At 32.0% G+C, this 23155-nt stretch overlaps 2 protein-coding genes across 2 annotated transcripts; both read left to right on the plus strand.

The window, feature by feature from the left end:
- The first annotated feature begins 7371 nt into the window (after nucleotides 1–7371).
- LOC147800802 (uncharacterized) lies at nucleotides 7372–16036 on the plus strand. Its single transcript, XM_087156456.1, has 4 exons — nucleotides 7372–7681; nucleotides 7985–8280; nucleotides 9151–12745; nucleotides 15717–16036. Exons 1-4 carry the CDS (start codon nucleotides 7372–7374, stop codon nucleotides 16034–16036), a joined length of 4521 nt encoding a protein of 1506 aa, XP_087012582.1.
- Nucleotides 16037–18114: 2078 nt separating this feature from the next.
- On the plus strand, nucleotides 18115–19344 carry LOC147800803 (uncharacterized). The gene has a single exon (XM_087156457.1). The coding sequence runs from the start codon at nucleotides 18115–18117 to the stop codon at nucleotides 19342–19344; it is 1230 nt and encodes a 409-aa protein (XP_087012583.1).
- The last annotated feature ends 3811 nt before the right edge of the window (nucleotides 19345–23155 follow it).

The following is a 23155-nucleotide window of genomic DNA, read 5'->3' on the forward strand; positions in this document are numbered from 1 at the left end:
TGTGCAAATTCGAATTTGGCATTTTTCAAGTGCTGCTATTCAGTATTATGTTTATTTCACGTTAAAAATGTGTGGAATTTGAAGATAGAAGTCTCTTCTATTACTACAAACATTTTTTCGAATTTTAAAATAATCTCAGAGTGTGTTTCGTTCATCCAATGTCAAGAAACTTTCCGAGGAAGTCGGATGTCGAAAAGTGTGCGTGCAAACTTTAGCTGTGAAATGCAAAGACGAAGATAAAACAATTGTCGTAAGTGCAAAAGTTTTTATTTATATATTAATAAACAATTATATCATGTTAGCTTTAAAAAAATTTGAAAATTAATAACAAATAAACGGAAAATGAAAAAAAAATGCACTTTGGGGCTACTTTGTGCAAAGTTTCATTCGTTTCTTTTTTCGACAGAAAAATGGTCAGACGTTATAAAAAAAATACCTGGAGCGAGAAACTACCGTGATTACACTTTAGAAAAGCTGCAACAATGTTTGCAAGCAGTTGCTGGTGGTATGTCAATTGCAGAAGCTTCTCGGAAGTACAAAATCCACAGAAATACTATCTCTAATAAAATTCACAAGAAACACGTGAAACTTCCTAGTAAACTATTATTTTTCTTCTACAAAGATTTTTCTAATGAATTAATTAAACTATTTAACACATAAAAATATATTTTATAGGACATCAGGTGATTTTGACAGAAACTGAAGAGCAAGTTCTGTCATGTTCATTCAAGGATGTTATGTTCAAATTTAACAGTATTATAAATGTTAATGAATATGTAATAATTATTATTTTTGAAATTTTATTCAATTCAATGTTCAAAAATGTATATGGTTTCCTTTTGTTTAAACTCAAATGTTTTGAAATAAACATTCTTTTTAAGAAAAAATTCTTTATAAAAAATAGTTTTTTAACGCTGAAAATTATTTTCAAACTAATATCTTTACATATCTTGATGTTTTTGTCTAGAAAAATGTCAACAATCAACTTTTTTAACAATTTTATATCAATATTTTACTAAGAACATGATTATTAAACTGAATTCCTATCGCTGCACAAAGTAGCCCCATTTGGGGGCTACTTTGTGCAAGGTATGTTTTGACTTATTATTCGTAAATATTACATACAAATAATGCCAATATTGATCAAATTCACTCGTCTGTGTCCAGTTATGAATATAATATCGATAAATTTTACTAAAGTTTGAATTAACATAGTTTTTTTACATGTCAAAGTTCAAAAACAGCGAAATCCTGCACAAAGTAGCCCCGAATGACGGTACTCTAAATATTCCTATACCGGTAATTTAAGAGTTTACGGTCTTCAGTAACACGGCTGAAAAGGAGACATGAAAACCTTTTTGTAAAGTTATATCACAAAAATTTTACTACATTTTTAATTAATACTTGAAAGACTGAAACCTAGTATTACCTATATTGCATTCTGAAAAAGTATTAGTATGCATTCTGAAGGAGTAACTAATGCGTAAAAAAATTAATTTATGTAATTTTTACCCATACTGCCCTTTCACCTATATTATTTTTACCTATATACCCATATTGCCCAAAAGCAGTCAAAATGATTGCATTCTGAAAGAATGGCTAATGTGTAAAAAAATTAATTTATGTAATTTTTATAATTTTTTATATTATCTACAGTTATATAACAAGCTAATAATAAATATTAAGGGAATAAAAATTACTTCACTTGGGAAAAAAATTTATGCATTATTATTCGTACAATTTTTGAAAATGAAAAAGAAGTCAAAATGACTTCCTTATGCAATCTAGTGTTAAGTAAGATTTGTATATGCATCTTACACGGCATGAATATTACTTTTTAATACGCAATGAATCTGAAATAAAGTTAATTAAGTTTTAGTGCTACTTAAAGGGAGGAAGAAAAAAAAATTTTGAATTAAGAAATTTTCTACTTTACTATTAAGTTATAGTATAATGTTTAAATTTAGGATACATTTATCCTATTAAATATTAATAGCGGATTGTAAATTTGAGATGTTATAAACTGGTTAAAATCACAGAGCTTAAATTAACTTTGTATTTACACAGCGTGCGGTCCTCAAGTTTGATTTATTAGATTTTGCTATTTTTACTAGCACTATTATGCGAATAAAAAGATGTTAGATCAAAATTCTAAATCTTTCGATTCTTCAAATCGATTTTTACAAAATCTTTGAATTGATATTTTCTATCAACAAAGATCTTCTGAAGAGATGACTGAAAACTAAATATCAGGACAAATGAGGATAGTTTTATATGCAACCAATTTATCAATTTCGTTCGTATCCATCTTTTTATTATTGTTTTGTCTTAAATTTCTCCTAAATCATCTTAGAGGCTATGTAAACAAGAAATGATTGGTTGTAGACAAGACATTAATATATAATTTATTAAAGAAATACATAAAATAATTAAAAAATTATTTAAAATTATCAAGATTTCTGGAGAAGTTTATTTTTTATACACTCAAGAGCCAAAACATTATGACCACCCCTACATTTTGCAACGAACTCTCCTGGATGACGAGGAAGGCACGTGATCAGGTGGAAGTGGTATTTAACTGTTGCTGGAGAGTTTGAGGAATCATTCCTTCACTGACTTCTGTGTGTGATAGGAAAGGCTGCGGATCTAAGCGACTTTGATAGAGAGCAGATTGTAAGGGCTCGCAGATTGTAATTAAGATAAGATTGTAAGGAGAGCAGATTTCCGAAACTGCATGACTCGTGGGTTGTTCGCGATCTACAGTTGTTAGTGCTTATGCAAAGTGGATGAATGACGGTGAAACCAGCAGTAGACGACATGGTGTTGGACTTTCACACGCTATCAAAGAAAGAGGTTGTCGGAGATTGTCGGTATCAGGCTTTGGGGGACGTTCTCTTGGGCGTCACTGGGACCCGTGGTTGTGGCAGAGCAGACCATGAATGCTAAAGGGTATCTGAACATTATTGCGGACCAGTTGCACCCTTACATGGCCTCTGTTTTTCCAGCTAGAAATGGAATTTTCCTACAGGACAACGCTCCGTGTCACAAGGCTCATATTGTGTTGGACTGGTTCCAGGAACATGACGCTGAATTCCAGTTAATGTCCTGGCCACTTATCTCACCGGATCTCAATCCGATAGAACACATTTGGGATGTCATGAAACGGCAGCTCAGAGTTTAAAGACCACTGAGTCTCAATATCTCGGATTTGCGTGACCGTTGCTTAAACATCTGGTACAATCTGTCTCCGGCCATCTACCAAGGACTTGTGGCATCCATGCCAAGGCGGGTTGCAACTGTGTTACGGGCTAAAGGTGAGCCAACTCGTTATTAAGAGGTGGTCATAATGTTTTGGCTCTTGAGTGTATTATTACAACGTTAATTATTATACCGGTTGTTCATTCATTAGTTCGATAACGAATCCGTAAAAACTTGTTGCAACATTTCCCATATTTCAATAGCATTTCGGAGCAGACTTTTACGAATTTGATATCTGGTCCTAAACTTTTTGTTACAATAAATTTCGGTTATAATGTAAAATTTAATTTTAAATGAAATTTTTTTTTTAAAAATTAGAATATTACACCTATAAGGAAATTCAAACATTGATAATATAATTCGAATTTTTATTCCTTAATATTTATATTTTTCGTAGGATGTGAAAATATTCTAAGTCTAATATTCTAAGATATTCTAACTAATATTTACAAATAAATTCATTCTAATGAAACTCTGCATAAAAGGCATTGTATGCTATTTTGTAATATTATTAAAATTTTTACCGTCCCGCAGTGGACTGATCGTTAAGACACGGTTCCCAGCAGATCACCGAAGTCAAGCATCACTGGCTACTGTGAGTGTGCGGGTGGGTGACCACTTGGATCAGTCTGCGTAGGGACCGAGGGTGTGCGGTATTGGTCCTCGTTAAACTGTGCTACCGTAAAGGGCTCGACTTCGCGCGCAGGTCGTCGGGCTACCGAAGCGGGGGTGACATCCCTTCCGCAGAGGATCAAAATTGTGATGGCATGTCTTCGGATCATCCTCCGGGATGTTTCCCAGACCGTCGCCAATAGCTCATTGTGCAGCACTAGTGCGACGTAAAGTAACAACAACAACAACAATAAAATTTTTACCTGTATTTTGAATCTTAAAATCATCAAGAGAGGTGGCATTTTTTTTTAAACCTTAAGACACATTGGGGAATAAAATGAAACAAAACATTATAAAATACTATTAGATGGCTCTGTTATATTCTGATAACTGAGCTATCGTAAGAGTATGGGAAAACAGAATCATTTTATTAGATCTCCATGATTTCATACAGAGATCAGGGTTAATCAGGGATATTTTAAATCAGAGTTGTTCAATAACTATCAAAGCCCAAACTTGGAAAAAAAAACAAGTAGGTTTTTTTTCTTGCATTTTATTATAACAAATAGACTATATATATTAAGATTATACTAATAGAATAATATTTATATTTCTGCTACTTCAATATTCTGCACTTGAAAATTCTTAATTAACTTTTTTTAAAAATAATTATTATTAGAAAAAGGAGATAATGTACCTAGGTGTTTTGGCAAAAATTCGAGACATTAATTCACAAAATAATTGAAACTACTACTGTTATAACAAGATCAGAATTGCAATTCATTGAAATAAGAAAATAATACATTTATAAAAGTGCATTTTAACTACTATTTTGCTAACCTATGAGTCGAATTACATACTTTCAAATGATACTTTTAAAATATAGCACCCTTTAACTGGTGAAATACTTGTTCAGATGCATCCTTTGTTGTTGAAATATTAGAGCTTATTCTGGAAGCTCCCTTTCACTGTAAAAAACATAGGACACAACTCAGAAAAGTAATGCAATGCACCATTGCATAAAATAGTTTTTCCAAGTAAAAAAAAAAAAAGTATTGTTACTTGTGACTAATGACATTGTTGTTGTTGTTGATTTACGTCGCACTAGAGCTGCACAATGGGCTATTGGCGACGGTCTGGGAAACATCCCTGAGGATGATCCGAAGACATGCCATCACAATTTTGATCCTCTGCAGAGGGGATGGCACCCCCGCTTCGGTAGCCCAACGACCTGCGCGCGAAGTCGAGCACTTTACGGTAGCACAGTTTAACGAGGACCAATACCGCACACCCTCGGTCCCTACGCAGACTGATCCAAGTGGGTCACCCACCCGCACACTGACCGCAGCCAGTGATGCTTGACTTCGGTGATCTGATGAGAACCGTGTCTTAACGATCAATCCACTGCGGGACACTAATGACATAGATGAAATGTTTAAATAATTATTATTAATGGCTTGGTTAGGAATAAAATTTATGGTATTTATTTATGCAGCAAGACTAAACTACAAAAATTAAAAGAAATGAAGACAAAATCAGACGAAATTGGAAAAACCCATTGCTTGAAAAAACCTGAAACGGTTCTTTCAGAGATTCGATATTTTTTTTTTTTATAAGTTTTTTAAAGTAATAAATGCATTTATCCAATACTGCATTATTTATAAGTATATTGTGCTATGCCTAAAAGTTTCATAAGAATTTCCATGTTCTTCAATATTAAAATTTTCATTATGTCAAGAGAAAAATAAAACAAGATATCTTTAATTTATAAGTAATTGAACTATATACCTACCCTGGAAAAAAGACATTATATAATTCTGAAGAACAACATTTTTATGTATAGAACTGAGGAGCAAACAGCCAGCATTACTCACTCCTATACACATGCTTCCAATACATTTATATTTGTAAGTAGACTTGTTAACATAATGTATAGAAAAAAGGGAATTTTTTTACTTTTTATTAAAATATTAATTGCCTAAAATATTTTACCACTGAAAAAATTATGTTAAAAATTCCCAACCCTGGTTTTTTGCTCCATAATTAGCTGAATTTCATGGCCCTGATAAATTCTTTTAATAAATATTTTAGAATTTTTGTTCAATCATTATGGAAAGAGATAATTTTACACACACACACACACACACACACACACACACACATATATATATATATATATATATATATATATATATATATATATATATATATATATATATATATATATATATATATATATATATATATATATATATATATATATATATATATATATATATATAATTTTTAAAATAATTTGTGGTACATTGTTAGTATGCATTTGCATTTCATATTAAAATATTGATATTGAGCTAATTGATAATGTTCATGAAAAATCATAGTAATTGTTAAATTTTCTACACTTTAATTACAGCCTAGCATAAATTTTTATAAATAGTAAAGCAAACAGATTCTTCTAATTAGAAGAAAACGATCACAGTACAAGGAACAGTACAGCTTACAGAAAAGTCACTTAAGTTCTAAAATTCCACTCATGGAAAGATTCCTGAAAATTGTAATAATCTGTAAAAAAAAAGAATTAAAAGCATTATATCTATAAAGATAACTCTGAATCAATTTTCTTAACTCAATCAAATTAATATAGAGTCAATATAAAATATGCTACTATATAATATATAAACTCTGTAAATAACCCATGGATTATTAAATATATCTTCAAAACTAATTTAAATGTATACTAAATCAATATTTCCACTTCCTTCATAATGTTGATTTGGAGTACCCAGAATTTTTGAAGAATCAAAACTGGAATTTCAACAAGCACTGACATGGCAATTCTGTTATTTATAGTAGTAATGTAATCATAGCATCATCAAACAAGTAATGAAGTATGTAAACAGAAAACTATAACACATGTAATCTAAATTTTAAAACTAGCAATATAATAAAATGTAAAACAATTTTTTATACCATTTGAAGATATTTATACAAAGAAAATTGATAACTTATTAATGGTAACTTTAAATTTAGGGTGTAATATATTAATTTAACCTTCAAAAGAGAAAAAAAACTGATTTCTTCCCAACCGTGTATTATTAAAGTATAACTTATTAGTCATTCATATTTTCTTTCAAATAATATTCAATATACACAACTAACTAATTCAAATATGCATATTTTCATTGTTTATGCTTAAAGTAGTTTTCAAAATGAAATATAGATGGCAGTATAAAGTCACGTGAATAGTAAATGTTAATTTTTGTTTTATGTATATGTAGTTTTAGTTCTCTATGTGTTTTGTCTCAATAAAGTTGTGTAATTAAAACCGGCATGGTAAGTGATTATTTTCCCCGAGACGAATAAACCTTTTTTCATTTGTGGCGCCATTACGTGGGCAGATGTGGATGACTCATGTAAGTGACTTTGATTTTTGAATTTGTTTGAAACTTGAATAGAATTGAATTTTGAATTTGGGAACTTTAGAATTGAATTTGAATAACCATGTCGGTCAGTGATAATGAGACAGATGAAATTGATGAAAACTCGAAGAAAAAAACCATTCAAAAGAGAACAACATATAGAGCATTAACGACTAAACTGCTTAATAAAATAGAATCCTGTTATAAAGATGAAAATTTAGATGATGAGAATAAAAATGAAGAACTAAAAACCTTATACGATCAATTGATTGAAAAAGAATATGAGCTTGTAAAACTTAACATGAAGATAGAGGCATTTATTTCCGTTGACGAAATTGAAAGGGAAATAATTTCGGTTGATGAATATTCGGAGAAAATTTTAAAATGGAAAAGTAAAGTTAAACGAAAAATTGATAAAATTAATGAAGAAACGCAATCGGTTTCTAGTCACGAAAATTTACCTCTAAGTTCATTAAATAGAACTCCCATGATAGAACACAAAAAATTGATTTCTTTACCGAAATTAACTTTGCCTATAAATTTTGGAGACCCCTGTTTATGGCTTGAATTTTGGGCCCAATTTGAAGATGCAGTGCATAAAAGTACCGAATTATCAAATGTCGAAAAATTCCATTACTTAAAAAATTCGTTGGGTGGTTTGGCATTAAATTCTATTAAGGGTTTTTGTTTGACAGATTCTAATTATGACAAATGCATAAAATTAATATCTGATAGATTTGGACGAGAGGATCTTGTAATTAATGGTCACATGACTAAACTCCTTAATTTAGAACCCGTGAAAAACTCTTCTAATTTGAGAGCGTTTCGAAATTTATATGATCAACTTGAAATTCATATTCGTTCCCTTGAAAGTTTGAAGGTCGCATCTGGTTCGTATGGCCAGCTTTTGTGTCCCATAATTCTGAAACTATTACCTCCTGATGTTAGTTTGGGATATAACAAAATAAAAGAATCTAAAGGTCAGTTTAATGTAAATGAATTAATGAAGTTTATCAAAATCGAATTAGAATCGAGAGAATCGTCATTACAGCTAACACAACCAAAAATTGATTATTCCCCTCCATATAATCGTTCGGCAAACGAATCATACGCGAAAAGAAATAATCCGCACACTTCCGCTTTAACTACTATCATAAGAGATAAGAAATGCATATTTTGTTTTAAGGGACACGATTCTATAAATTGTCGCTTATTATCACTTTTTGAGAAAAGGTCTAAATTAAAAAGAGAAGGTCGCTGCTTTAAATGCTTATGTAAAGGTCATTTGAGTGTAGAATGCCAGGAAAATGTTCGATGTAAAAAATGTATGAGTCAAAATCATAACGAACTGTTTTGTTTTGGGAAAGAGAAACCGATAATAACAAATCACTCAGAAAAGCGAAATGAGGAGCCAGCAGCCGCGCCTCAAAATCCTGAATCAATTATTTCTAGTATTGCGCATAAGGCCAATAGTCAAAACAAGAGTATAATTTTGCCGACGTGTTCTGTAACTGCGCGTAATCCAAATAAAAAATGTAATTCTAAAAATATTTTAATGCTTTATGATTCAGCTAGTAGCTGTAGTTTCATTACGAAGGAATTAGCAGATAGTCTTAATTTATTGATTTCTCGAACTGAGCGATTAGAAGTATATACATTTGGAAATAACCCAATTCAAAAAGATTTCGGGGTCACGACAGTTAACCTATCTCATATAAATAATCCAAGCAGATGCGCGCCGCGGGGACCGCGAAAAGCTGTAAACCCGCTTCGCGGGTCGGCTGGTCACCTGCGGTGAATAAGCAGATGCGCGAAAGTAGAATTATTTATTACTGATTCTATTTCTCATTGCCACGTGCAGGCTCCGAATGATATGATTAAAAGAATGTTAAAGGAATTAAATTTATCATCTGAAGAATTGTTTTCTTTTGAGGGAAATGAGAAAATTCACATTTTATTGGGATGCGATTTAATGTGGAAATTTTATACCGGAAATAAATTAGAATTTTCTAAAGGGCTTTATTGTATTGAAACTTTATTCGGTTATTGTATTAGTGGAGTTACGCAATCTATGAATTTAAGAACTCAATCAGTTAACGTTTGTATTTCGGAACGAAAAAATGTTACGAATTCAGATGGTGATTTAAATGCTAATTTAAGGAAACTTTGGGAAATAGATAATTTGTTTATTGGGAAGGATGATAATAGCATTTTAACTAATGATATGGAAATTTTGCGACGCTTTGAAAATGAAATAAAATTTGAAAATGGAAAATATGTGGTTAGGTTGCCTTTTAGGGAAAACATGAATCTTTCAGATAATTTTTCGAATGCTAAGAGGAGGCTCTGGAGTTTGACTACCCGTTTTGAGAAAGATCAGGCTCTCTTTCAGGATTATAATGAAGTGTTTAGAGAACAGTTAAAATCGGGTGTAATTGAACCTATTACTATTGAGAAAGGGATTTCGTCAGACCATATGTATTACATGCCTCATCATCCAGTTATCAGAAGGGATAAAGAGGAATCGCGTACAAAACTACGCATTGTATTCGATGCATCTTCTAAAGATAAAAATTGTTATTCATTGAATGATAATTTAAAGGCAGGTCCAAATCTTAACCCTAATTTGTTAAATCTTCTTTTGCGGTTTCGACAGAATTTTATTGGAATTATAGCAGATATTGAGAAAGCGTTTTTGCGCATTTCTTTAAATAAAAACGATAGAGATTGTCAGCGCTTTCTTTGGTTTGATCAGATGCCGCCAAGTGAGATTAAGATTTTTCGGAACACTACAGTTGCGTTCGGGGTTAAGTCTTCGCCATTTTTATTAGCCGCTACAGTTAAGCACCATATTGAGAAATTTAAAGGGTCACACGAGTTAGCATACGCGGCGTTAAACGATTGCCTCTATGTCGATGATTTAATTACAAGTGTGAATAATTTAGAAGACGCTATTGAACTGCGTAACGACACAAAGAACATTCTTATGTCTGCCAACATGAACTTACGTGCCTTTAAAACTAACAGCATCGAAATGTCGCAATATTGGCAAGAAACGAAATTCGAAGAACCTTCCAAAAATAGTTTGATTCCTATTAAGGTACTAGGTGTCATATGGGACACCGTGAAAGATGAACTGAAATTGGATTTATCTTCCATAAACTGTTCTCTCTCAAGTACTATTTGCACGAAGCGTGCCATTTTGCAACTATCATGCATGATTTTTGACCCTATCGGGTTTATAGCTGCATTCACGATTCGAGCAAAGATATTGTTGCAAGTTACTTGGCAAAGAGGACTTGGATGGGATGATGAGTTACCTAATGATTTGAGAAGAAAATGGCAGAAATGGACATTTGAAGTTCCGAAACTGGAAGACATTATTATACCTCGTTGGTACTTTCCTAGGTCTAGTCGAGAGAACATCGATTTTCTGATACATATTTTCTGCGATGCCAGTGAATTAGCTTTCGGTACTATAGCTTACCTCAGATACATCAATGAATCAGGACAGTATGAAGTTAGCTTTGTCCTTGCAAAAGCTCGAGTTGCACCTGTTAGGAAAATTACGTTACCGAGACTAGAGCTTTTATCCGCTGTCCTTGGTGCAAGAGTGCTAGACTCCTTGAGAAGTGTTTTCCACATAACGAACAATTATTATTTATGGAGTGATTCCATGGTGACTTTACATTGGATCAAGGGGTGTGCTAGCAATTGGAAACCCTTTGTAGGGAACAGAGTAATGGAAGTTCAAGCAAAAACTGAACCAGAAAATTGGAGACATTGCTGTGGTATCGATAATCCTGCTGATTTGCTGACACGTGGGTGCAATGCAAGCGAATTGAAAGAAGGAGATAAATACAGGCATGGACCTCCTTGGCTGAGACTTGAAGAGTCAGAATGGAATAATGGTAAAGGTTTTAGCTCTTGGAATAGCGAACACTTGGACGATGAAGTTCGTATTGAGAAACGAATCAAGCCCATGAACATTAATATGAATAATTGCAAGGAAGAAAGCCAGCCTGATTGTATGAACGTCATAAATAAAATTTCGTCATGGACTAAATTGCAAAGAGTATTTGCCTGGTGTAGAAGATTTATTTTAAATTGCAAGTTTCCAGCTGCAAATATTAGTGGTTGTTTAACAACTGCAGAGATTCAAAATTCTAGAAAATCTCTGCTGAAGATAGTTCAAGAATATGCTTTTGGTACTGAAATAGAATATCTGCATAAAGAGAAGACACTCCCAAAAAATAGCAATCTGTTGCCTTTGGCACCCTTTCTTGACTCATCGGGACTGCTCCGAGTTGGTGGAAGATTGAAGAATTCCAATCTTTCTGACCGTCGAAAACATCCAATACTTCTCCCAAAAGGTCATCATTTATCAACGATAATTGTGAGATATTTTCATGAAAGCCATCTACATGGAACTATTCAAATGACATTATCAGCATTAACGCAAGAATATTGGATAATTGGTGTCAAGAATCTTGTCAGAAAGACTATCTCCAGTTGTGTAAAATGTCATCGTCAAAATGCTAGAATTTTGACTCAATTTATGTCTGATTTACCTTCAGTAAGAGTAACACCTTCCCGAGTTTTCTCCATTGTTGGAACTGATTATGCCGGTCCTTTCCAAGTGAAGTCCAGAAAAGGAAGAGGTGTGAAGACTATGAAATGCTATGTTTGTTTATTTGTGTGTTTATCCACAAAAGCAGTTCACTTAGAACTTGTAAGTGATCTGACTTCTGATGCCTTCCTAGCTTCTTTAAGAAGATTTACATCTCGACGTGGAAAACCTGATCAGATACACAGTGACTGTGGGACAAATTATGTTGGTGCGTATAGAGAGTTGAAACGCCTGATTGCATCACTTTCTTCAGATGAAGGTTTTCAAGGCTATCTTGCAAAGGATAATATCATTTGGAAATTCAATCCTCCTGCGGCACCTCATCATGGAGGATTGTGGGAATCTACTGTTAAATCTATGAAGTCACACCTTAAAAAAACTGTCGGTGAACAGATCCTCACCTACGAAGAATTCCTAACCCTGATTGCTGAAGTAGAAGCTTGCCTTAATTCTAGGCCACTTACCCCTCTGTCGGATGATCCTGCTGATTGTGAGGCATTGACGCCTGGTCATTTCCTTATTGGTACTTCATTGACATCAGTACCGGATTCTGATCTTTCAAAGGAAGTGATTACACCTTTACAACGATGGAGGTTAATGCAAAAAATGAAACAACAATTTTGGAAACAGTGGTCAACTGACTATCTTTCCACTCTTCAAAGGCGACCGAAATGGCTCCAAGTAAAGAAAAATCTTGCTGTAAATGAACTGGTGCTAATCAAAGAAGATGATTTACCTCCACTGAAGTGGAAGTTAGGACGTGTGCTAGAGACTTATCCTGGAGCAGATGGTAAAATCAGAGTGGTAAGGTTGAAAACTGCAAATGGTGAGTTAAAACGTCCTATTGTTAAACTTTGCCCACTGCCTATAGAATACAAACTTTGAACTCATACGAACTTTGAACTGTTAATTTTAATTTTTCAGTCAAATTTAATTTTCATTTTAAATCAAAATTTTATGATGGTTGATATTTGTCTGTAAGTGCATTTCATTAGATCAACGTAAACACAAAATCTAAAACTTTAATGTATGTAAAATTTAATAAAGGCAATAAGACATAGTAAAAGTACACTGAAATTCTTCATATTTCTTGCAATTAATTGTTTTACTCACTACGAATGAAACAAAAAATAATTTGGACTTTTAACCACAAAAAATGCTTAAAAAACAACAAACAAAACAATGATCCGACAATAATGAAACAAAATTTGATGAGATACCATATTAATAATTATGTAAGATATTAAAATACATATAAATTATATATACATATGGTAAGAGTTTAATAAAAAAAGGAATTGGTGCGTATAATGTAACGTTATTTATGAATTATAATTAAAAGATTGAAATATTTGGTATATGTACTACTAATTGGATATAGTCATGATTAAAAAGGTTAAAGTGATTGAAATGTCATGATAAACTATAATTAAGGCCGAAAATATATAAAAGGGTAATTAAAATAAATTAAGGGGGAATGTGATCGTTAAGGAAAGTGGTAGTACAATGCTAATGTGGGATAACAATAACCCAATAGGTCCAAAGGGTCACAAAGTGTGAGGTTTGAACAAATTGGATAAATTGGTATCACCGAATTTAGAATAAGGGTGAAACTAAAAATAATTAAAGATAAAAAGATAAAGAAACAAGGTCATGCTATATCCAGATATAAGTATTTAAGATAAATGGAGTAAATTGATGTTTCCAATATTATCAAGAATACAATGCCCAAAACAATAATAAAAGGGTACTCACCATACATGAGGACATATTAAACAAACAGACATCAAAGGAAGACGGGGAAATAAGCACTTCAGCACCACATTCAATTATTAACAAATTATTTTTATTTAGTAACAAATATCGATCGTTACATTTACTACACATGAATGGCGATTATTAGAAATGGGTGATAAGAGAATTAAAACAATGAAGGCGTCATACATAAAAGTAAAATATAAAAGAACGAGTAATTTAATCGTTAAAATAAATATGAAAAGAAAACTTAAATTTGAGAGGACATTTAATGTTAAAGAAAAATTAAAGGTATAAACTGTTGATTTTAAATTTTTCAGAAATTGATTACAGCTATGGATTTAATTTAAGATAAAGGTTTAAAAAAATGTAAAAAAGAAATCCCTCAATACGGACCGAAGTCCGCATCTCGGGAAAAAAAAAAGGAACCAGCCAGAAGGCTCGAGAGAAAGAGAATGTCCCCAAAGTGACTTAAAAATTCCTTAACTGGGGTAGACCAGAAAAACTACGACCAATTAAATTTAAAGAGGCGGAGAGTTTGAAATTTAAAGTAAAGAGATTGGTTAGTTAGCCCCCCTGAAATTAAAGGAAGAAAAAGAAAGGCGTGAAAAGAGGGGTTGGTTGATTTCCCCACAGGAAGTGCGATGACCGCGCTGACCATGAGAAAGGTCACCAAGAAAGTTAAAAAGATTGCTAAAGTAAAAAAAGAGGAATAACGTTTAAAGAAAAATTGAAGGCTTAAATAAAATTAGAAATAAAATTGTCACATTACATTAAGTGTATATGTGACACATATATTTTTAATATAATTTTCTTTATATAAAACTATAAATATTAATAATAGATAAGGTTAATATAAAATATAGTACAACGTAATATATTAACTCCGTAAACAAACCAAGATTAAATATATCTTTAAAACAAATTAAAATGTATACTTATTCAATATCATAACTTCCTTCTTAATGTTGATTTGACAGAAAACTGAACACGACGGATCAAAACTGGAATTTCAACAAGCACTGACCTGGAAATCGTAATAATTCTCAGGCCAGCATGTGTTGAGAATTTTAATACCAGATGGCGCTGAGCGCAAACAATTTTTTTATTATTTTTTTTCTGCTCTTCTTAAGTTTCAGTTTGGATTTAACCACTGAACCACAATGAAATAAAATCCTTTTAAATATTACAATTTGTGTAATTATTGTATAGTTAGAGTCATGGTGCATCGGCCGGGAAATAGGCCACCTGCATGAAATGTAAGTTAACATTTGTTTTGTTTTGGTCTCCCTTAAGTCGGTAATTTACTTTGATATTTTATTGTATTTATTGTATTGTATTTATTATAGTAACGTGCGAGCTGTTTATAATGGATGATTTTGAAAAATTAAAGTTCAAAAGAGCTGTAATCAGACAGCTGATTACAAAATTAATAAATAAAATTGATAAATCGTTATTAGAAATACTTCCTGATGATACTTTGTATGATTATCTAAATCAGTTAAATGAAAAAAACGAAGCTTTAAAGGCTCTTGATTTGAAAATTGAAAATTATTTTGAAAAGAGCGATGAATTTGAAAGTGAAATCATACAAAGTCAAGAATATCAAGATCGAGTAGTGGCTTATAAAGGCAAAATTGAAAGATATTTACTAAAATGCCAGACTACAAGACAGGAAGTAACGGTTAATAGTGGTAACAATAATTTACAAGAAAATATAACTTATAGAAATATCTCGCACGTTGCCAACGTTAAATTACCTAAATTGGAGATAAACAAATTTTTTGGTGATGCTTGTGAGTGGCACAGTTTCTGGAATAGCTACAACATAGCTATACATAGTAATGAGAGTCTTAAAAAAATTGATAAATTTAATTATCTTAAGATGTATTTAGGGGGAGTTGCTTTGAGTACAATTTCTGGATTCTCATTAACTGAAAGTAATTATGATTCTTCAATTAAGTTGCTAACCGAAAGATTTGGTAGGCAAGATTTAATTATTAGTAGTCATATGAATAAACTTTTATCAATTAATTCTGTAGGAAATTCATATGATATTAAAGCTCTACGTAAGTTCTATGACGAATGTGAAATCCACATTCGCAGTTTGCAATCAATGAATGTAACAAAAGGTAGTTATGGTAATTTACTCTGTCCTGTTATTTTACAAAAGCTACCAGAGGATTTAAATTTAGATTATAAAAAAAATAGAAAATCAAGTGTAGATTTTGACATTGATGAATTAATTTCATTTATTAGAAAAGAGGTAGAATGTAGAGAAGCCTCACATGTGTTGTCTAATAGTTCTAAAAAACTAAGTGTTCATTTCGAAACTCAGCAACGGTCGGAGAGCCATAGTTAACATAATTATAATCGAAATTTCTCATCTTCCTCAGCATTAGTTTCGGCATCTAACAACATATTTTGTTTGTTTTGTAATTCCAAAAATCACGAATCGAAAGATTGTTCTCTGACCATCGAAGAAAAAAAACAAATGCTAAAAGATCAATTTCGCTGTTTCCGGTGCTTAAAGAAATATCACACATCCAAAAAATGTTGGAATAAATGTATTTGCACATTATGTAAGAAACAGCATAGCGAATTAATTTGTGATAAATCAGCTATAAATAATGAGTCGAAGGAGAAAAACGATACTTTGGCATCCGTTACCGCTTCATGTGTTTCGAAACGAAAACAAAATGAAATGATCTATTTACAGACTTCTTTAGCGTATTTGATTTATGGTAATGTAAAGAAGTTGGTTAGAATTTTATTTGACTCTGGTAGCCATCGCAGTTTTTTGAAACGGGATATTTGTAATGAGTTGAACCTCAGGGCCATTAAAACTGAACAGTTGCATGTTTTCGGTTTTGGAGAAAAAATTTCCAAGGGGTGTTCTTATGATTTAGTGAAAGTGAATCTTCAGAACAAAAACGATAAAAAATTAAATGTTTGCATTGAAGCATTTGTAGTAGAAAAAATAACATGTGGGAAAATAGCCGCACCCCAAGAGAAAATTAAACAATTAGCGAGGAAAAATAATATTTTTCTTTCGGATACCGGAGAAATTGCTGATATAGACATTTTGATCGGCGCCGATTTCCTACATGACGTAATCTCTGATACGTCTTTGAGGCTGGGAAAAGGGCTCGTTGCAACCGATAGTTTATTTGGTTTTGTGGTTCAAGGGAGATTCATGAATAATTGCCAATTAAGTAGGATTGTAAACAATACTATAATATCTGATGTTGATTATTCTTTGTTTTGGAACCTTGAAGGATTAGGAATAAATACTATAAACGAAGAAAATGTTGATAATAAAAGTGAATTGTTAAAAGGTTTTAATTCTGATTTGCATTTTGAAAATAATAGATATAGTGTGCGACTTCTCTGGAGACCAAATACAAAACATTTGTTAAATGATAACTTTGAGCTAACTTCAGAGAGGTTTGACAAATTAGAAAGGAGATTTAAAAATGATAAATCCTTGTTTGAAGAATATAAAAAAGTTATAAAAACTTATGAAAATGAAGGGATAATTGAGAAAGTTAAAAACACTGATTCCCAAAATTATAAACAATGTTATTTACCTCATAGGGCTGTTATAAGAAACGATAAACTAACTAGCAAATTAAGGATTGTATTTGACGGTTCCGCGCATAAAAAAAATGAATTGTCTCTTAACGACTGTTTGTATATTGGGCCAAATTTATACCCAGATATATATGAACTTATGCTAGCGTTTCGGGAAAACAAGATTGCTTTTATAGGGGACGTTCAACAAGCTTTCTTACAAATAGGGATTAATGTAGAAGATCGAGATGTCACAAGATTTCTTTGGTCAGATGACCCCGATAATGATTCGTCTACAGTAATTTATAGATTTTGCCGCGTACTATTTGGTATCAACTGTAGCCCTTTTCTCTTAGCGGCTACTATTAAAGAGCATATTAAAAAGTTTGCAAATCAAAGCCTCTTGCGTATGAATTACTAAATGAAAGGGTATATGTCGATGACGTCATAGGGGGAAGTGACAGTACGGATACAGCATTTCAAATAAGTTCTGATTGTGCTGAAATATTTCGGGATGCGGGCATGGTATTGAGAAAGTTTCAAACAAATGATAAAAAATTACGTGAATTATGGAAGAATGCAGGCATAAATGTTCAGAATGAAAAGGAATCGTTAGGTCAATCAGGCTTTCCATTTAAAGTTTTGGGTGTTTTTTGGGATCCTAAAAAAGATGTATTTTACTTTGAGTCCAAATATCTGTTAAAATTGATAGACACAGGGCAGATAACAAAACGATTTATTTTGAAAATTATTGGACGTATTTTTGATCCAGTAGGATTTTCGGGACCCTTTACAATGCTTCTAAAATCTCTAGTTCAAAGCATTTAGAAAAGCGGATTGGAGTGGGATCAAGAGCTACCCTTAGATATGGAAAATCAGTGGAGCGAAATATGTAAACAATTCGGTGAACTTAATGATTTGAAAATACCGCGTTATCATTTTTTCGAAGCAGGTAACAAAGAAATTATAAGTTCACAGTTACATATCTTCTCTGACGCCAGCTTAAAGGGTTATGGTACAGTAGCATATATCAGATCAGAAACTAGTGATGGGCATATTTCTACATGTTTTGTTTCAGCTAAAAGTAGAATTGCGCCCCTTAAAATGATTACATTACCACGACTTGAGCTACTAGGTGCCCTCCTCTCTGCTAGATTATTTCGAACTATTACTAGAGCCATAAAAATTCCGTGTGACAGTTTCTTTTGGTGCGATTCCTCTATTGTGTGTTGTTGGATAAAAACTCCTGCCATTCGCTTTAAACAATTTGTGCATAACCGATTGGAAGAAATTCAAGAGATTACTCAACCTAAGGACTGGTTCCACTGCCCCGGAATTGACAATCCTGCCGATCTTATTAGTAGAGGTGCTTCCATGAGTATATTGAAGAATTCCGACATTTGGTGGAAGGGGCCACCTTGGTTGTCGCTTCCGACCGAAATGTGGCCAGAATTGAAACACTTCAAAGAAAATGATGAACAAATTGAGTATCGTAAAAATGAAATCACCGTTATGAAATGTGTAGATGGTGAAGAACTTGAGTTGATAAATATCGCTAACTTTAGCAACCTCGAAAAAGTTGTTAGAATCATAGCGTGGGTAGTGCGATATTTGAACTGTTTAAAGAAAGTTAAGCCGAATATGGACACTTTGACTGCAGAAGAGCTCCGAAATTCTGAAGATATACTAGTAAAGCTTACTCAAGCAAAATTCTTTGAAAGTGAGATACGAGCTCTCCAATCTAGTTTGCCTATTCCAGCTTCTTCTACTATTTTCAATTTAGCTCCTTATCTTGATGAAAAAGGTATCCTGATAATCACAGGAAGATTGGACGAAGGAGATTATTCTTTTGGTGAGAAAAAGCCTATAATCATACCAAGACAGTCTAAATTTGCAGAGTTGCTTGTCAAGCGAGAACACGAAAATGTATTTCATTCTGGAGTAGAGAGCACTCTAGTACAAATTCGGAGAAGATTTTGGGTGCCTAAAGGAAGACAATTAATAAAAATAGGTTGTCTCGAAATGTTTGATTTGTCGCAAATACACAGCCAAGCCTTCTACCCAAATGACTGGACAGCTTCCAAAAGATCGAATTAGTGAAACTCCTGCTTTTACCGTATGCGGAATTTATTTTGCCGGACCAATCTACATCAAGGGTGAAAATGGAATAAAGAAATCATATATAGCGTTGTTCACATGTGCTGTCACGAGAGCAATACATCTTGAATTAGTCACAGACTTGTCTACTTCGACTTTTCTGCTCGCATTCAGAAGATTTCTCTCTAAAAGAGGTGGTTGTCATACAATCTACTCCGACAACGCCAAGACTTTTAAATGTACCAATAAAGAGCTTCAGAGATTATTTGATATTTTGGAAAATTCCGAATTCAAAAACTTTCTTGCTGCTAAAAGAATATCCTGGAAATTCATCGTCCAACTTGCCCCTTGGTGGGGAGGATTTTATGAAAGATTGGTAAAAAGTGTCAAAGAGCCTCTAAAGAAAATACTTCGAAAAGCTCTTTTAAATTTTGAAGAGATGACCACTATATTGACTGAAATCGAAACCATCGTTAATCTTCGACCCTTGTCCTACATCACTAACGAAATTGGTGAACCGGAAATTCTTACCCCATCACAATTTTTAACCCCTGGTAAAGAAAAGCCAGAATATCCAGCCCATTTCATAGAAATCATCCATAGAGAATCCACCAAAAAGATTCTTACAAAAAAAAAGAATACCAAGCTACATTATTGGCTAATTTATGGAAGCGCTGGAAGGAGCGCTATTTGTTTAATTTGAGATCTGCACACAACTTTACTTCTCCTAACCTAACAAAATGTTTGAAAGTGGGAGATGTGGTTTTGATGGAGGGCACCACAAAATCTAAACTATTATGGGACATAGGTATTATAACAAAAGTATTTCAAGGGCGTGATGGACTTATAAGATCTTGCCTTATTCGCAACTCCAACGGCGAATATAAACGCCCAGTACAACTTATTTATCCTTTAGAACTCAATGACTGAAATGAACAATGATAAACTTTAATAATTTATGTTTTTTTTTTTTTTTTAATTTTCTTTCAAGTGAATATTTGCATCTCATTTCAAATTTATTTGCATTTAAATGTTATTTGTTTAATATGTTTATGTTATTTTTGTCTAATTTTTATGTTTAAAATTTTAGTGAACTCGGAGGAGTTCAAGTGGGGAGTGTTGAGGATTTTAATACCAGATGGCACTGAGCGCAAACAATTTTTTTATTATTTTTTTCTGCTCTTCTTAAGTTTCAGTTTGGATTTAACCACTGAACCACAATGAAATAAAATCCTTTTAAATATTACAATTTGTGTAATTATTGTATAATTCGAGTCAGCATGGTTGAAAATTCAGTCGATGAAGGAGCCTTCTCTCTACAATTAAGGATGCATCACAATAACTGATGATCATAACAACCTGGAAGAAAACTAAAAGCATTGCAACTGGATAAACAAAACATGAAGCACAAATTGTGATACAACAGAACTTGTTCTTTCCAATTATTGATTCATGAACCCTTAATATTATTCAAAATTTTAATATTAATTTAAAAATATCATTTATAGTAGTAATGTTATTCTTGCATCATCAAACAAATAATGAAGTATGTAAGCATAAAAACTTTAGCACATGTAATCCAAATTTCAAAAACTAGCAATATAATAAAATCAGCGTATCTGCTACATTTTAAATTACCAAGTCCATGATTAATTCCAAGAATTTTTCAAGACTTTACAAATTTACTATTATCTCTGACAAAAACACAACAGCAAATTTAAAAAAGCATTATAATAACATTAATTGAAATGATTCGTATAGCCAAAACTGTTGTAATCTGCATCCTCAGTTGATTTTTAATTTAAAAAACAGAATAAATAAAGAGTTGAAGCAATAAAATAGCTGAAAAATACAAAAGCAATTAATTTCTTTTTTGCAAAATTATATTCTAAAAATACTTTTCTTGCTCATTGATAAGGAAAGAAATACTTCTGATTTTTCAGTTCTCATTTTAGAATAAAAAAATAAAAAAAATTGCCAATGACTGGCTTGCTTCAACTAGAAACTTAAATTGATATAATAAAAAAATAAATAATAAAAATTCTTAAATCACAAAAGTTTAAAAGATAATTTGCTCTGGAAATGATGTTTTTTCTTCCATTTGTTGAAAGAACACAATTTTTAAAGAACACGATAAAAACATTTTATCTATACATAATAATAAAAGCGGCTGTGTGTGTGTGTGTGTGTGTGTCTGTAATCACAATATATCGCCCCAGAAGCCTCGCCCAGGCACGAAACTCGGCACATAATTGTGTTTTGACATAATGAAGAAGTATTTTTTTTCTTTTTTAAAAATTTGGATTAGTTATTTAGTTATCAGTCATTTTGTAAGTCTATGCTTTTCGTCTGCTTTTTCGTCTTCAAAGAGCCATATTCAAAAAACTATTAAAAAATGCATATACTTTTCCCCACTCTTATAAATGTATGCTAATGCGAACCTTACAATTGAAATATTAATTTTCGACAACTTAAACCAATGATATACGAAAGAATTAATAATTTAATTGTAAAGTTCGCATATTCGATACGTAAATAGAACGCTTCGCTTTGATATATTTGTCGCTGTTCATAATTGTTATAATAAGTTTTTCTTCTTCTTTCTACGCTCTATTTTTTTTTTCTTAAGCGAAGACGATAATTTTTGTAGCGATATTGTAGTACTTTGTACAATTAAAAATTCTTTTCACAACACTTTAAAAATATTTACTTTATTTTCTTTATATATACAGAGAACAGTCGGCAAAGAATTCGATTAGGTTGAAAAACATTTCGCTAAAAAGGAACGAATTCCAAAAGAAAAAGTAAACAACTTAAAGAATAAAAATGCTGATGCCAGCCAATTTTTTGAAAGTTAACTTAGAAATAACAAACCAAACGATGTTAAATAACAAACCAAACGATGTTAACAAAATGACGTAGAAAGCGCAACTAGATCAAAATTATACAAGCACAACTAGATCAAATTATAATACCTGAGTGCTTGACGTAACAGATATAGAAATAGAATTTGATACCATAAAAAATTATATAGAAATAAAAATTGATACCATAAAAAATTTATTCGTTTTCGTGTTCTTTTCATGTATTTGGCATTTTAGTTTTTTTTCCTTCTTAAGCGTTGTAGCTATATAATTTCAAACATCCTCAAGAGCTATAACACATCTGCAGCAGAACTGGATATGAAGACAAAATTGCAGGACAGGAACACTTTAATTGTCCACTAATCTTCAGATTTCCTGCTATGTTTTAAAAAACTTTATTTGTGAAAACCTTCAGCGTGGCGGACAGCTGGCCGCCTTAGGCGGCTAGTATTTTAATAAAATATGACTGTGAGTGTGGAGTTAGTTACAAATTCAGATATTTGGTACATCAAGAAATTCACGGGAGGGTTAAATTCTATTTCAAAAGTCAGATTAATCAGTGATACAAATCCATGACTTTCTAGGTGCGCTGATACTTTGTAAAATGTAAATCAAGGAAAGTTGATAACTTCTTATTGGTAACTTTAAGTTTAGGGTGTAACATACTATTAATTTAACCTTTTATTCAAAAGAGAATAAAAAGGGGCTTCTTTTCAACTTTGTATTGTTAAAGTATAACTTATTAGTCATTCATATTTCCTTTCAAATAATAAATAATATTCAAGAAAATTCAATTCACTCACTAATTCCAATATACTTCCATTCCATTATAACCAATATAATAAATAGGAGCACAAAAAATTGCTTTAATAACAAAAAAAAACTCTACCAACTCCACATAAATATAATTTATGAGAAAGATACCTAATTAATTATAATGCAAGAGA

Source organism: Parasteatoda tepidariorum, unplaced genomic scaffold (genome assembly GCF_982258835.1).
Source record: "Parasteatoda tepidariorum strain Cologne lab strain unplaced genomic scaffold, Ptep-v5.0 scaffold_83, whole genome shotgun sequence".
Classification (NCBI taxonomy): domain Eukaryota; kingdom Metazoa; phylum Arthropoda; class Arachnida; order Araneae; family Theridiidae; genus Parasteatoda; species Parasteatoda tepidariorum.